Genomic DNA, 15,266 nt, shown 5'->3' with positions numbered 1-15,266 from the left:
TTCTTTTTGTGATCTACCCCTATAACCTTTTAGAAAGTGTTCCATAGAGTCATTATAATTATATAAAGAGTTACTAGTATCCTACAAATGAAATATTAGTTCCTTAATTCAGTACTTTGTATGCTTGTATTCATGTCCTATAAATATTTGGTTAGATAAAAGCTGGCCAAAATGCCAAAAAAATTCTGTCCATTGTGTCCTTTTCTGTATCCACCAAATGTTTTCACTGTGGATATACAGGGAAATTTAGAGAATTTGTATTAATCCAATAAGCATGTTTCCAGAAACTTTTCTGCCAGGAAAGGTTTTATTTTGAACTGTAGTATAATGTCCTTTGTTGTATTGAGTACATTCAGAATATCTTGTTTGGTACGTATAAAAGCACAAGGTGTACTTTAATTCATTGCTAGGAGATTTCTCAAGGAGATGCTTTGTGCATGGAAGACTTTTTATATTCCTTGTGAGCCTAAAAGAAATCTACCATTTTAATCCATATAATAATGCAGGTACAACCATGGTTTTAAAAACATTCATCATTTCAAATGTCACCTTCTGATATTTCTTCAAAACGAAAAGCATTACTTATGTACTATCGATGCAATTTTCCTTTTTTAAAAAATATATTTATTTAGAAGACAAGGGAGCAGTGACAATACATAGAATTAACCAATCCATATAGTTTAATACATATGTTCCTACTTCAAAGTTTTCCATGATTAAGAGGCCACTTTAAAAAAAAAAACTGTAGTTGTGAGCTAATCAGAATCTATATTCGGCTGGATCTGTTTAGCAATGTATTTCAGGCTAAGGATATAAGAGAATGAGGCTTCCAAACATCAAATAAACCCTTATAGGGAATAAACCTTGGCTTTTTATATCCAAACAAAATTGGCCATATATAACTTACTAGGACTATATCGTCCATCTGCCAATTGCCAGGACTGAAAGACCAGCCTGAAATTAATTTCCAAAATTGGCAGCTGTACTGGGTTGCTAACTATACAGCAATCTTAAACCCTGTCAACTTGTCTTTGGGGATATTATCATTAGAGCTGCATAAATTAAACTCAGCAAACAGAATGAAATTTCATTGTATTATCCATGCAATTTTCTGCTCAGCTTTTAACTATGGAATAAGATATTTTCTCTCAGTTCTTAACTTTGGAGTGACATATTTCTGAGACAGCCATTTTTTTAAAAAAAATGTAGAATTTCTAAATGCTGGTACACAATAGATTGCTGCTTTCACAGAGCAAACTTGGGAAATTGTTTCATGATCAGCTTCAGAAGTTGACAGTATTAATCACTTTCTAAGTCCAGATACACAAAGAGGCCCATTTGCAAAGAACCAGCAGTACCTTTTTTTAAACTTTTGTTTGGTGTGGCATCTGATAAGATCAGAGATCATGCAGTACAAAGAGTCTCCCATCATATATAGGGAGCAGACAGGATTCCTTCCAAAGCGCAGTATCACAGACAATATAAGAAAAATGCTTAGTCTAATAAATTACTGCAAATAAACTAAATTAGAAGCTATAATGTTGTCATTAGATATGCAGAAAGTGTTTGACAGTGTAGATATTAATTACTTACATACCGTTATAGAACTGATGGGATTTGGTGATAATTTTAAAAGAACAATACAAGCGTTATATTCCAATTCAACTGCAGTAATGAAAGCTAACAGATTCCTTACATAATATTTTTAAAACTTCCTAAAAATCTGGTATTGGAAATTGCATCAGTTAGCACCAGGCATTTCCTATCAAGCCTCATTCATTTCACAAAAATGGTTTGAACCAGGTTGTTTACAAAACACTTTCCGCTCCTGGGAACAGAAAGGAATAAATTGCATAATTCATTTATTACACAAAGATAAAATCAAAGATAAATTAAACTTGGAAGCCAAATTAAGTCAATGAATTCACTGGTATCTTTATTTACAATTAACCCACCTTTTAAATTCATCTCCCGCTTTTAGAAACTAGAAAATGACAACAAACATTATTTGAACATTTAATACAAAATAAAGAAGAACAAGCACTGGGATTTTTGTCCAAAATGTATAAACTCCTTAATTCATTGAATGAGGAAAAAACAACACTCTTCCAAAAACAATGGCATAGAGACCTACAAAAAGACATTCCAGATTGGACTACTGTAACTCGTTCTACACAGGCTTGCCCTTGTGGCTGACCCAGAAACTCCAGCTGGTGCAAAATGCTGCAGCACGGCTGGCAACTGCATTGCCTGTATGGGCAAGCATCTGGCCAGTGCTGCACCAATTGCACTGGCTACCAATAGATTACCGGATCCGCTTCAAGGTTTTGGTCTTAACATTTAAAGCCTTAAACGGCCTGGGACTGACATACCGCGGGACTGCCTCTCCCCATATGTGCCCCAGAGATTGCTGTGTTCTACTTCGCAGCACCTTTTGACCATCCCTGGCTCAAAGGATGCTTCAGTTTGCTTCGGCCAGGGCTAGGGCCTTTTCAGCCTTGGCCCCAGCATGGTGGAATCAGCTTCCTGTGGAGATCTGGGCCCTACCTAATTTGATGCCATTTCATACGGCCTGCAAGACAGAACTGTTCTGCCGGGCCTTTGGTTGAGGCAGCAGACATCCTTATTTCCATCTGCTTGGCCTCCCTTGCCTGCTATGATGCTATATTATTTTATCTTAATTTATTATTTCATTTCTGGGTCTTATCTACTGTTGTACTGATATATAGAATGTACCCAATGGGAACCACCACCTTTGATATATGTGATCTGTTTTATTGTATTTTATGGTTTCTAATTGTAGTTTTTAATTGTTTTAACTCTTGTTGTGATCTGCCCTGAGCCTGCTTGCAGGAAAGGGCGGAATACAAATTAACAAAAATAAATAAATAAATAAACAACTGATTATGTCTGGAATGAAATCTGGGAATTAACAGACTCACAATCAAAAATTTTCTCAGTAAAAGTTCAGTTTTTAAAATTAATTAGCAGATGGTATCTTACTTCCTTAACATTGAATCTCATTAATTCCTCACACTCTAGACAATGCTACAAAAATTGTGGAATGAGAGCAGACTACTTACATTGTTGGTGGTCCTTTCCCCAAATACAGACATTTTGTTAACAAATTATTGAAAAAAGATCCCTACTGTTCCAGAGACCATATTATTAAACCACTGGAGTACAAATAATATTGATAGACATAAAAAAGAAATAGTTGTGTTATTGTTATCAACTGCAAAAACATTACTAGCCAAAAAATGGAAAGATACAAAACTACCTTCACTTCAAAGTTGATATAACAATATCTGGGAGTACTTCATTTGTTGTAAGTTAGCTTTTGGTTGTCATTATTTGCATCAGCATTAACATATGAGAAAAAAAATTGTAATCCCCTGGTTCCCAGTAATTACCTTCTTAACTCAACAGGAGATCCTACTGAGCAATGCATTGTACCACTCAATGATTTATTTTAAGAACTATATTATACATTAAAAACTTGTATTAATTTTACAAGTAATTAATTCTAACACTTGCTATTGTAAGCTTGAATAATTTAATTTAGTAATTTTTCTTTCTGTTTGTAAATAATGGTAGTACTAATAGCTATATTATTTTACAATGACTACTATATTGCTGTAATTAGATAAAATCCAATAAAAATTATAAATTGAAAAAAAGATCATGCTGTACTTCTCAGGACCATAGCCAGCGGGGGGGGGGGCACAGGGGTGGTGCCCCCTATAGAATCTGCAGCACCCCCACCCAATCTTCCCTAATCTTCCCTTTCAGTGAAAGGGCAAATTGGGGAAGATTGGGTGGGTATGCTGCAGATTCTATCGGGGGCACTGCCCCTGTGCCCCCCTTGCTGGCTACAGCCCTGCTACTTCCAATCCCTTTGGCATCTAGAGGGATTCTGGGTTTATTTCCTTAACTGAAATACTCTAACTCTTCTTTGATCCTATAGATAGTTAAAAAGCCAAGTTGCTGATACTGGCTCTGATTCTGCTTTGCTCTGATGTACAATTGTTTCTTAGGATTCATAATGTACTTCATCACTGAGCTAGAGTACCTGTAATGCTATGGTCTGGTGCCTTCTCCTGCACAGTCATGTTCTCAAGGTCTCTTTCTCTGCCAGAGGTGTTATCAGGGAAACAGGCTTAAAGCCTAAGAGCAAACTTGAAGACCACCCAGCTGTATATGGGGACCTTCCTTATTAAGTTGTGAAAATTAAAAGCAGTTGGACGTGGTGCTGGTTGCAAAACTCCCTCATGAACTACTTGGCCATAAAAACTGGCATGCTGTAATCCTTCAGGTCAAGTTAATTTCCCTCTAAAGTAACAGCAGGCACCAAAGATGGCTTCAAATAAAATGTGCTTCTAACTAAAAGATAACACCATACAACCTGTGTGTGGAATACGTTCATCCATGCATCTCAAGTATGTAAAATTATGAACTGCTTTCCAAATAAGTTATGTCTGATTTATAGGCTTTCCCCCCCCCTCCTTTTTTTAATATCACATTAAGGTTTTTAGATCTCATTGGAGGAAATGCCAACGAGATAGGGAAGTCAGAAATGCAGCAAAAAGTGAATGTGATCATTGAAAGAGAAGGAATAGAAGGACTAGCGAAGAGTTTTAATACAGCAGGACACACTCTGCAAATAATCATTGATGGACTGACTCAACCTGAAGGGTATGACATCCGGAAAGGTAGGTAGTTTTAGACTGTTGGATTTATGATCTTCTATCCACTGTTTTGCCTGTCTTGTTTAATTACAACCATGTCATGTTTGAATGGATGGCTAGGTCAACTCCCCTGAAGTTGTGTGAGTGAAGAAGGTATTGAATTACTTAGTAGACAGGGTAGCATGTGTTAGTTTTATAATTAGAAAGCTTGAACCCTGACTCCTTTAAAACCACATTGCAGTGGCCTCTATAGCTCTGTACAAATTGGAGCACCATGTTAAGTTTCTGTACTGGTTTACAGTGCGATCCTCCTTTTTGCTTGTACTGTTTCAACCAGTCCAGTTTGAATATGGAGTGTAAATTGTCATCATTCCCCACCCGCCCACACTTGAATATGTGGGAAATCCAAGGCTGAATGGAAAAGCAAATAATCAAGAATCTTGGTAAAGAAATAGAATGTTAAAATTTTGTGGAAGTCCAAGTTGCATGTTTCCTGGAGGAGACATGCATGTCCTCTATGCTTCTTTGGAGCTTTAAAGACTCATAAAGAACTTTTAATGAGCTTAGTACAATGCAATGAACTGAATGATGCTGGTAGGAAAAAAATTACATTGAAACTGGGACCACCTCTAGGAATCTTTATGAGAAAGTTCAGTACAGTGTTTCCAGAATGCATAATCATCATCATTCTTGGCATTTGATTAGCAGGGGTTCAGAGTGCTTCATGGGCATTATTTTGTTACACACCAGTAAAGTCAGTATTATTGTCTCCATATTGCTATGAGGGGAATGAGGCTGATAGAGAAAGTAGCTTGCCTAAGGCTATGACTTACTGATCCACAACATAAGGAGCATTTAATCCCATTTCTACTGATGTAAGGATGTCTCTGTGGAGTAGCATGGGGGGCATTTGAGAGTGCAGGGAGATGGAGGAAGTCATGTTCCCATGACAGAAATCCTTACATCAGTTGAAATATTCCATGGGATGCAATGCTCAGTCTTGCAGATGCTAGATGGCAGCAGCTTTCTATACAACAGTGCAAGGTACAGCTTCCACACAAAATCATAAAAAGATACCACAAAAGCTACCAGATCACTTAGGTATCCCCCCCCCAAAAAAATTTCAGCACCCCATACATATGGAGCTAAATATGTATTTGGGAATTAAAAGGAGGGTATTAAGCACATACCCACACACACACACACACAAAAGAAATGCAAAGATACATACAGCCCCTGTAAAGCTAGGCTTAACAAATTCTGTAACACAAAAATGTCAAATAAATAAGCTCAAAATTAAATAGCATAGTTCCCAAAGTATCCACATAAATCCTCATAATAGGATTCTTGTTGTAACTATATGTATAAAGGCACTACCAGACCTCAATAATATTCTCCAACAATAATTACTATTCTAATAAATGCACAATTATGTAAAACCCATCCAGTTTGTTTATTTGATTGGTTTTTTAAAAACTGACAGCTATTGACCTCATAGAATGTAAAAGAGTAAATTATTTTGGAGCAGCATTGGCAGCAAGCAAGATTTATAAAAGTAATGGAAAACATAGTACATGATCTCTCACACAAAACTGTAATTATGCAATAGGTGGCGCAGAAACTAAGCATTTTTTCCTCAGTGCAAATGTTTAACAGCTGATCATATATAGGGAGCAGATCAAGGGCGCAAAGCCACTTAGACATGCCAGGAATAGCAAAAAAGAGCCATTTGTAGATCATTTAAGCAGCTCTTGAGTCACTTTCTAAGCTCATCTCCGTTACAGCTATTAAAACCTATATATTTCGTGGTTTTTTACTGGAAAGTGCCTGCACTGCACAGTGTAATATTGCAGGAAATGTAACTGCTTGGGAGTTGACTAATTAGGTGCATTCCTTCATTGGAAACTTTGATGTCATGCAGTCTGCTACTACTGCTATACTTGAATAGGCATGGTCCTTTAAAAAAAAACCCCTTTAGAAATGTTCCTCCTGATTTCAGGGGACACCACGTATTTAAACATAAATGAATGCCTTCTGCTTTGAATTTGTACATATCTCTGCTAATATATCAGGACCTGGGTGGCACATTTCTTTAAAATAACAAGGAGTTGATGAAACTGAATGAACAGAGAGATTAAAATGCAACCCCATATTGAATTGTGTAGATAAATCACATGATGCAAAATTCACTGGATTATGCCATTTCAGAATGCTCTTGGGGTGGTCATGAGTTTGAACACAAGACCTCTTTAAAGAAAAATCTCCCTTTTCACAGAAAACTATCACATCAGAAAATGTCAGGCTAGAATCTATTCCACCAATATACCTAATCCTGAACCGGACTCCTATATGGATAGAAAACCCTAAAGTATTGAGATAGATTCAGATAGGAATCTGCTCACCTTGCAGAAAAATGTAACCACCATCACCACCCCAAATAGAATGGGTTTTAGCATACACACGCTGCAAAAGAGAAACATCTGCATAAATACCGACAACATGAAGGAGCATTTCCTTCAGGGTGGCTATGGGACAGGCAGAGGAGCAGGAGTTCTCACCACCTATGCTGGACAGAGAGGAGAGGAGATCCAGGGCTGACAGGAGGAAGAAGGAGCTAGAGCTGCCATCACATGTGCCAGACAGGCAACTGAGCCTTGACAGCTCTTGATGTATTTATCATTGCTGAATAAAGACAGGTGTGTGGTTCTACTCTAGTTCTGATTTGCATCCATTTTGAGAGACTAGTCATCATTTTAGGGAGCCTTTTTGTTTTGGAGAAGTATGGATTTGGCAGCCATGGTGGCAGCTAACCAGCTCTGGCTCTGAAGTTGGGTATATGAATAGGTGTGTTCATTTGTTTATAACGTCACCAGAGTACTTCTGGTGAACTGCCTGTTTATGTAGACCACAAGTTTAGATAAAAATATGGAGCACAGGTCCATCAGTGGCTATTAGCCACAGTGTATGTGTGTATATAATTTTTTTTTTGCCACTGTGTGACACAGAGTGTTGGACTGGATGGGCCATGATCCAACATGGCTTCTCTTATGTTCTTAAGTACTAGAATATAATTATGATTATTCAGCCGTACTGTGAAACACCTGTAAATAGGACATTGCACATTCCCGTTGAACAAATGAAGACTGTATTTTCTCTCTTGCCTCAATGACCAACAGACAACCTTGTTTTACTGGTCCCGCCAGTTTTGCTGCATTGTTTTTCATGTAGCATAATGCTCTTTGAAAAGCAAATCAAGAGGTTAGCAAAACAATGATCTGCTATTACAAAGGTTTTCAAACTTTCTGCCCTTCCACGTTGACTTATCTGCCAGTGTCTGCAAATATGCTGTATATGGCATGTTGCAGAGGATTCTTAAACATATTTTAACACATTCGCTTGGTTCATATAGGGTTTTGAGCTCACTGCCAGACACTCTGAACTGCCGGTGTGCACCAGAAGAATGGTCTTCAACCTTTTCTAGACCCACATTCACCTCCATCCAGCAACATAGCTTTTTTAAACCCAAGTGTCTTTCTTTCTTCCTCATGTTTTCTTGTTCCCGTTTCCTCCATTATCTTTCTCCTTTTTTATATTGCACACAAAGGGAAAGGAGGAAATATATACTAATATAAAAATGATTCATGTATACTTCTCCTTCTCAGAAAATCCTTAACACCAAAATGCCACTGATGCAATCCACCTTCAATTGGAGCTAATACCACTTGTGTGTTAAATACCTACTTCTGTAGAATGCAACTAACATATTCTGCAGTTGTACATCGCAGGAAATGGTGGCTATCTTTTGGCTCCCCCCTCCCCTGCCTTTAGAACAGTTGAAGACCACTGCCTTATTATATCCTTTGTTCTTAATGGCAAGGTGAATGAAGAAGAAGAAGAAGAAATTGGCTTTATATCCCCCCTTCACTCCGAATCTCAGAGCAGATCACAATCTCCTTTATCTTCCTCCCCCACAACAGACACCCTGTGAGGTGGGTGAGGCTGAGAGGACTCTCACAGCAGCTGCCCTTTCAAGGACAACCTCTGCCAGAGCTATGGCTGACCCAAGGCCCTTCCAGCAGGTGCAAGTGGAGGAATGGGGAATCAAACCCAGTTCTCCCAGATAAGAGTCCGTGCACTTAACCACTACACCAAACTGGCTCTCAATGAAAACAATTAATTAACGTATATTTTTAATGTGTGGTTAAAAAAAAGCTTTTTAAATGTATTTTTTGTTATTCGTAAGGTAATGGTTCTCTTTATAATGGGTTGGAGCCTGCATACAAGTCTGTGCATGCAGCATGGGTGGGTGTGATTTTATCCTCTTACTCCAAAGCAGACCTCTGACCTGGTCTTGGGTAATAGGCTACTGGGGGGTGGCTTCTTTGGGGGGCTGTAGGGAGGGAGGAGGGGAAATCTTGGAAGATCCAAGCCAGTGTCTCCATTATTTTCAAAGTGTGAGCTTATTCAGTCTTCTCTTTTTGTAACAGACTTTGAAAAACCTGATTTCAAGAGGAGCATCGTCTGTCTCGAGGACTTGAGCATTGGAACTGTTTTGACAGGAAGAGTTGAGAATGCTACTCTCTTTGGAGTTTTCGTTGATATTGGAGTTGGAAGGGCAGGACTGATTCCAATTCGAAGCATAACAGAAGACAAGCTGTCAAAAGTAAAGAAGAGAAGGAGCCTCAGTTTGGGCCCAGGTGAAAAAGTGGAAGTCACAGTGCGTGAAATTGACATCCCACGATCCAGAATAACGTTGGACCTTATACGTGTTTTATGAACACTTTACATTTTCTCCATGAGCAGAATGCTGGTAAATCCAGATCTAGCAGCCCCTGCAACTGAAGAAGTGTGCTGTCCACCAACAAGCTCACAATCAAAATTATGTGGATGCTCCAATTGTGTGAAGGGAAATTCACATTGTCACTGTGATCTGTGCAGTTGTCCTAGCCCTAGTTCAAGCTGCTATGACTGCATGAATCAAAGTGACTGTGTACATAAAGGCACCAATTTCATAAATCAGTGTGGCTTAGAAGCAAACCCACTATTAACCCATGAGGACCACCAAGAGTCTAAACCTGATTTTAGTCTCTGATATCACTAAAATATACACTTCATGCTTTTATTTTCAACAGGTAATTCTGAATGAACACGTGATGAATCTCTGTGGATCTCTGTTCTGTGTATACTCAGAATAACAGTGTAAAAATGTTTCCTTGCTAACTTCTTTTTTTTATCACAGTTGACAATGACATTTGTTTAAAGATTTGTAATGTGTTAGTCTGAGAAAAAGATTTAGTGACATACCATTCTGTGTATGGATTTTTTCCCTATGTCGAGCTACATAACAGAATGCAGTTTTCCCTGTTTTATATCAATTAATGAGACAAATGTTTTCATTAAGGAGCAAAATGTTGGTCATTGGTTTGTTTTAAAAACATTTTATTTTAAAAAAAAGACAAACTTTATTTCTGTGTCTGAATATTATTTGTCCAGTGTAGTGACTTTGGTTGCAGTACTCTGATACAACCAAGAATTTTTTGCTGGAGGGCAACAAGAAATGGGTTACAGTCACCAGTCTCCAAAGCCATAGACTGACAGAGGCCACTTTGCAACCACCACTTTGTCTATGGTTCTCTGTGCTTTTGGATGGCAACTGGGAAGCCAGGGACACACTTCCTAGGTACCAAGTTGGGCTGAGTTGCCTCTGCTTGTGGACTGCCATCAGACAAAGCTATGCTTTAGAATGTGAAGGAATGGAATATAAAGTGAAGGAAATTTTGATTCAAGCAGAGAAGCATAGCACATTGCCACATGGGACATACCCACCACTGCAACACCAGAGAGGTGCTAGTTAGAATTTTAGAAACCCTAGTTTGGAGGGGAGGAGGAGATTGAATGGGAGAGCAGAAGACTGCATGAACATTCTACATGTGAAATTTTTTCCAGGAAGGTGTTGCTGGCATCCAGCACTGAAGTTTCAATTAATATTTTTATTTGTTTCAGCATTAGTAGCAAAAACAAAAATCTACTCCACTTGCCAAGTATGATTCATCTCATTCAAAATTAGACTTGGAATGTTTTTTCAATGAAAGAGTAAGTGCAGATACTGAACCCCATGAAGAGCTAAGGTTTAACCAGGGTATGGATTTGGCCATGAACTGGATGTGAAGCCATGGTTTGAATAAGATTTACAAGCTATGGTGTGCATTAAACATGGTTAGACTTTACATTGGCACATGCAATATACGGTTTAAGCCTCAACCTCTCCTTTACTTGTAAGCGACCAGCAGGTCTTTCCGGTGTCTCCTTATGCACACTGGAAAGGGCTTAGCTTAGCAAGCTAAATGGTGGCTTCCCTTTTTTTGTGGGGGGGCGGTTAAGCAGGGTTAAGGCAATGAACCCTAGTTAATTCTTCAGATGGGTTAAATTTCTCTGTGGTATGCACTTCCATAGGCAACAGTGTTGTGTAGTGGTTAGAATACAGAACGAGAACCAAAGTTCATATCCCTACTCAACCTTTAAGCTCACTATGTGTCCTTCGCTCTCGATCCCTTTCAGCCTAACCTCTCACAAGGTTGTGAAGGTAAAATGGAAGAGGGGAGGCCATTGTACACCACTCTTCACTCCTTGGAAGAAGGGTGGGATAAAAATATATAAATAGAATCAACATTATCTGATAGGTTGTCAAAGCAATAAACAAATTATTCATTCTTGCAAATTAATTCAAACTCCCCCACACACACACTCCATGTAGAACTGAAGTATGTAATAAATCTAGTCTGTGCCAGAGTCTATTTTAAACAACCTTGTGGTGGAAATGAATTTTTAAATGAATTGGGATAATTGCCAATATTATCTCTTCCACAGGAACAGCAGAAAATATTCTCATTCCTTCCATGTACTTTTCTAGGGATATGTCTTTTAGTTTCTGGTTACAGTCATGATTAACAAAACAGTGGGAAAAACGTGCTGCCAGAGTAGAGAATTAATAAAACAACTGATTTTGCTAGCCATTCACCTGTTCTCAGCATGTGGAAAGCTGCACCTGAAAACACATGATTTGCTTTGCAAGAAGACAGGTGAGTGCCTCGTAATTTATACTAGGCAATAAAGTATTTATATAAACACTACAAAGAAATTGTGTTTGGAGCAGGTGATTAACATCTCATCTAAGAATCTCTAATCTGATATGTTTATTATTCCAAAGCAGATGCATAACTAACAGCTTTCTCTGCCAAAGCTAAAATTTATGTTCATAGTTTGATAGACAGATTTAACCCGTTATCTTCTGCCCAGCTACAGAAGATTATAGTAAAACAAAAACAAGTTGGTGAGAATTTCTGACATGATTGTTCAGAGAAACATAAAATCCTTTGAACAAACCAGACTAAGATTTTTGTCCATGATGCCATTTGAACTTGTGGTAAACTTGGAAAGCAGTTGCCCTTTGATCTGTCAATTATATTTTAGCATCTGTATTGATAAAACACAGGTTCATTGGAGCTCTTGAAAGAAATGTATTTAAAGTAAACATTTAGGTTGTTACAAATATAAAAAGCATTTCTTTACATGGTTCTTAGCCCTTACAAGACTCAATATGTCTACAATAAAAGCTTTTGTTTCCTTTCCCTGTAAAAGTAAAGCATTTTGTAATCATATTAAAAGTATATCCCACCATTTCAATTTCTAATCTAGGTGGTTTCCAATACTCTAAAAAAAGTGCTTTCCAATACTTAACCATTTAAAATATTCCAACGTAAAAATTTAAGAGGATAAATTATAGTGCCACAAACATATATGACAGACAATTGTCTATGGAGGAAAAAACCTAATAAAACACCACCTATTAGCAAAAAACCTAATAAAACACCACCTGCTCAAAGCCTCCCTCATGGCATTACGAAGCAAACATCATTTGGAAGATTATTTTAAAAAAACTTGTTTCCTTTTGGATGCCATACAAAAAGCTTTCCAATGTGTCTGATTCAAGAAACTGATTTAAATGATGAGGTACTCCATAAACAAACATTGCTTAATGTTTCATCCGTGAAAATTCAAGTCATAAAATTGAATCAGTTATATAGCCCTGAATGTACTGTTCTGCTTTATTCATATTGAGCATGTGATATCAGTGTGTTTTGTAACCATTTTTATACCTTTTTGGATTTTTCCTTGGCTGCTGAACTTGTAGTTCAAAGATTTTGATCCAGCAAATATTTAATATATTTTCTTTTTCTTCAGTGATTTCTATGTGCAGTTTCCTCTGACAACAGCATTTCTGCTCCAATCATATTGGGAGTTGGTAGCAAATTAGTTTCAGAAGCTTCTTGCACAGGAACATATTGCTACTTACTATACCAGGGTATTGCCCTGTTTCTAGCTTCTATCGGAAAAGAAAATGCTCAGTAATGAAGGCTCAGTGCTAATAATTAAAATAATTAAAATAATTAAAATTAAAATAATTAAAATAATTAAAATGCTAATAATTAAAATTCGGACTATGATGCAAAAGCCTTTCTCCAGAACCAGATCAAAAGACTTTATGGTTGCTCTCATATATCTTCCTCAAAAACATGCCATCATGGTGATGTCATGGTTTAAGACCCCTTACACTCTCTGCTCCACTTCATTAGCCATTGTTAGCAAGGGTAACAACTCAGAGCACAGTAAAAATTATGGGGATGTAGGTGTTACCACCTAAAGGACTGCTGTTAGCAGCAGTAGCCCTGTAATGTCTAGTTCCAGGGGTGTCCCGAAAAATATTATGACCAAAATTCATAGGGCAGATACAGAGGCCTTCAGACTCATTCTGGCTTTGCTTCTTGACATCACCTGCTGTTACTGTTATTGAGCTTCTCTCATTCCTTGAATGAGATCACTGCCAGGCCAAAGACAAGCTGACTGGAACTAAAGTCAGACAACAAAGGGGGAAGGGGGGCATTTCTGATGACCTCGGCAAGACAGTATTTCTCACTAGACAGCCTGGATCCACAACTCCATCTCTGGCAAGTGCTTTGTGGAGTCTAGGGATCCTCTTGGATTTGTCTTTGATTCTGGTACCTAATTAACTACAGCTGCTAAAAGTACTTTACTGACTTCCCGCGGCCAAATTACACCCTGTTCTGTCAAGATGCAGAGGTAGCCACGGTGAAGTCTGTGTTTATGACTTCCACCCTGGCTTTATTTGAAATGTGCTGTGCATGGGAATACAGCCATATAGCAGTGAAGGAACCCTGGCTTGGCAGCACACAGCAGTTTCAGGACTATGCATATGCTTTGATTCTGTAGGAGTTCAGGGATGGCTGGAGAGCGGAAAATGTGGATCTGGATAGTGAATTCAGCTTTCCAAGAACTTTGTATTTTGTTTTTTTATTATTATTTTTTAAAAGTTTCTAGTCCTTATCACGGGGGAGGGGGAGAGAATGTGTGGGCAATATCCACTGACATTTCAGAAGCCAGAGAGTTGCCTTCATATGATGTCCAGAGGCTGGAATTTCAGTGGCCTGAGTAATTCTTTGCTGTGGATAGCAAAACAGGAATAAATTATGCAAAATAGGACAAATGCAAATTAGCATAATTTATATAAATCACAGACTTCTGCTGTTCTTGGCACAGAGTTTGGATTCTGTTGGTGCTGAATATATCACACAGTACATCACAGTCCTGTTTTGAAATGCAAGAAGATGGAAGCATCAGAATCCATACATATTTAGATAAATATTAGATGCCAGTCAAAGATCTGTTGTTTAAACAATTGGGCTATTACAAGCAAGCAAATTTAGCTAAATCATACTTCACCTAAAATTAGAAAAAATAAACTGGGTGCATGTAATAACTTTATGGATCTTAACACAAATACACCCATTTAGAAGCTGACATTGTAATATATTTTGTTCTAGTTGTTTGCAACTCTGGTAAGACATGCAGCTGAACAGGAGAGATTTCTCTCAGACAGAAAGTAAATTATTTTTTGTCAGAATTGGCCAAACCATCCAACAACAGCAACTCTTTCAGAATATCTATGTTTTGATTTAGTTCAGAGACCAGAAATTAATTTTCAGAGCCTTTGATGTGATGTACTAGCGCACTTAGTGTTTTTTTTAACTTGTGGATATTTGAATATGTAACATTTTAATTGCCTATGAATAAGCACATTGATAAAATATGAGCCAAATGGCTATCAACACTAGATATCCCCCCCCCCAAAAAAAGCTGGAGTCTTAAATCTTGCTGAACTTTTATAGCTAACATTAGTCAATGAAATAAGCTTACTAAAACTTCAGCAAAGAAACAGCTCAACAAAGAATATACTTCAAACTTAGAGAAAGCATTTTCTAACCCCACACACACCTTACACAATACACACACCTTACTCTCCTTCCAGGTTTAAAGTTCTAAAAACTGGAAATTTTCCATTATCTTCAAAATCAATTTCCTTTTTCGACTTTGTGGTTTAGGGGTTCCTGACATTTCAGTCTAAAGATTATACTTTCTTTCTTCTTGCTTTAAGACTTCAAGAATGATTCCACCACGTGTTTTTCCAATAAGCCCAGTGAACCCCTTTCATTGTGTGGTCTG

The 15,266-nt window shown here is 37.8% G+C and overlaps 1 protein-coding gene across 1 annotated transcript in view; it reads left to right on the top strand.

The window, feature by feature from the left end:
* Positions 1-10,153, top strand: part of SRBD1 (S1 RNA binding domain 1) — a 293,248-nt gene extending 283,095 nt beyond the window's left edge. Inside the window, exons 20-21 of the mRNA XM_060247694.1 lie at positions 4,528-4,712; positions 9,176-10,153. Coding sequence (XP_060103677.1) covers positions 4,528-4,712; positions 9,176-9,465 — 475 coding nt within the window. The 3' untranslated portion in view covers positions 9,466-10,153. The remainder of the gene's footprint in view (positions 1-4,527; positions 4,713-9,175) is intronic.
* Positions 10,154-15,266: the final 5,113 nt, after the last annotated feature.

Source organism: Heteronotia binoei, chromosome 1, assembly GCF_032191835.1.
Source record: "Heteronotia binoei isolate CCM8104 ecotype False Entrance Well chromosome 1, APGP_CSIRO_Hbin_v1, whole genome shotgun sequence".
In the NCBI taxonomy this organism is placed as follows: Eukaryota; Metazoa; Chordata; class Lepidosauria; order Squamata; family Gekkonidae; genus Heteronotia; species Heteronotia binoei.
This window is presented reverse-complemented; position numbering and strand designations above follow the sequence as displayed.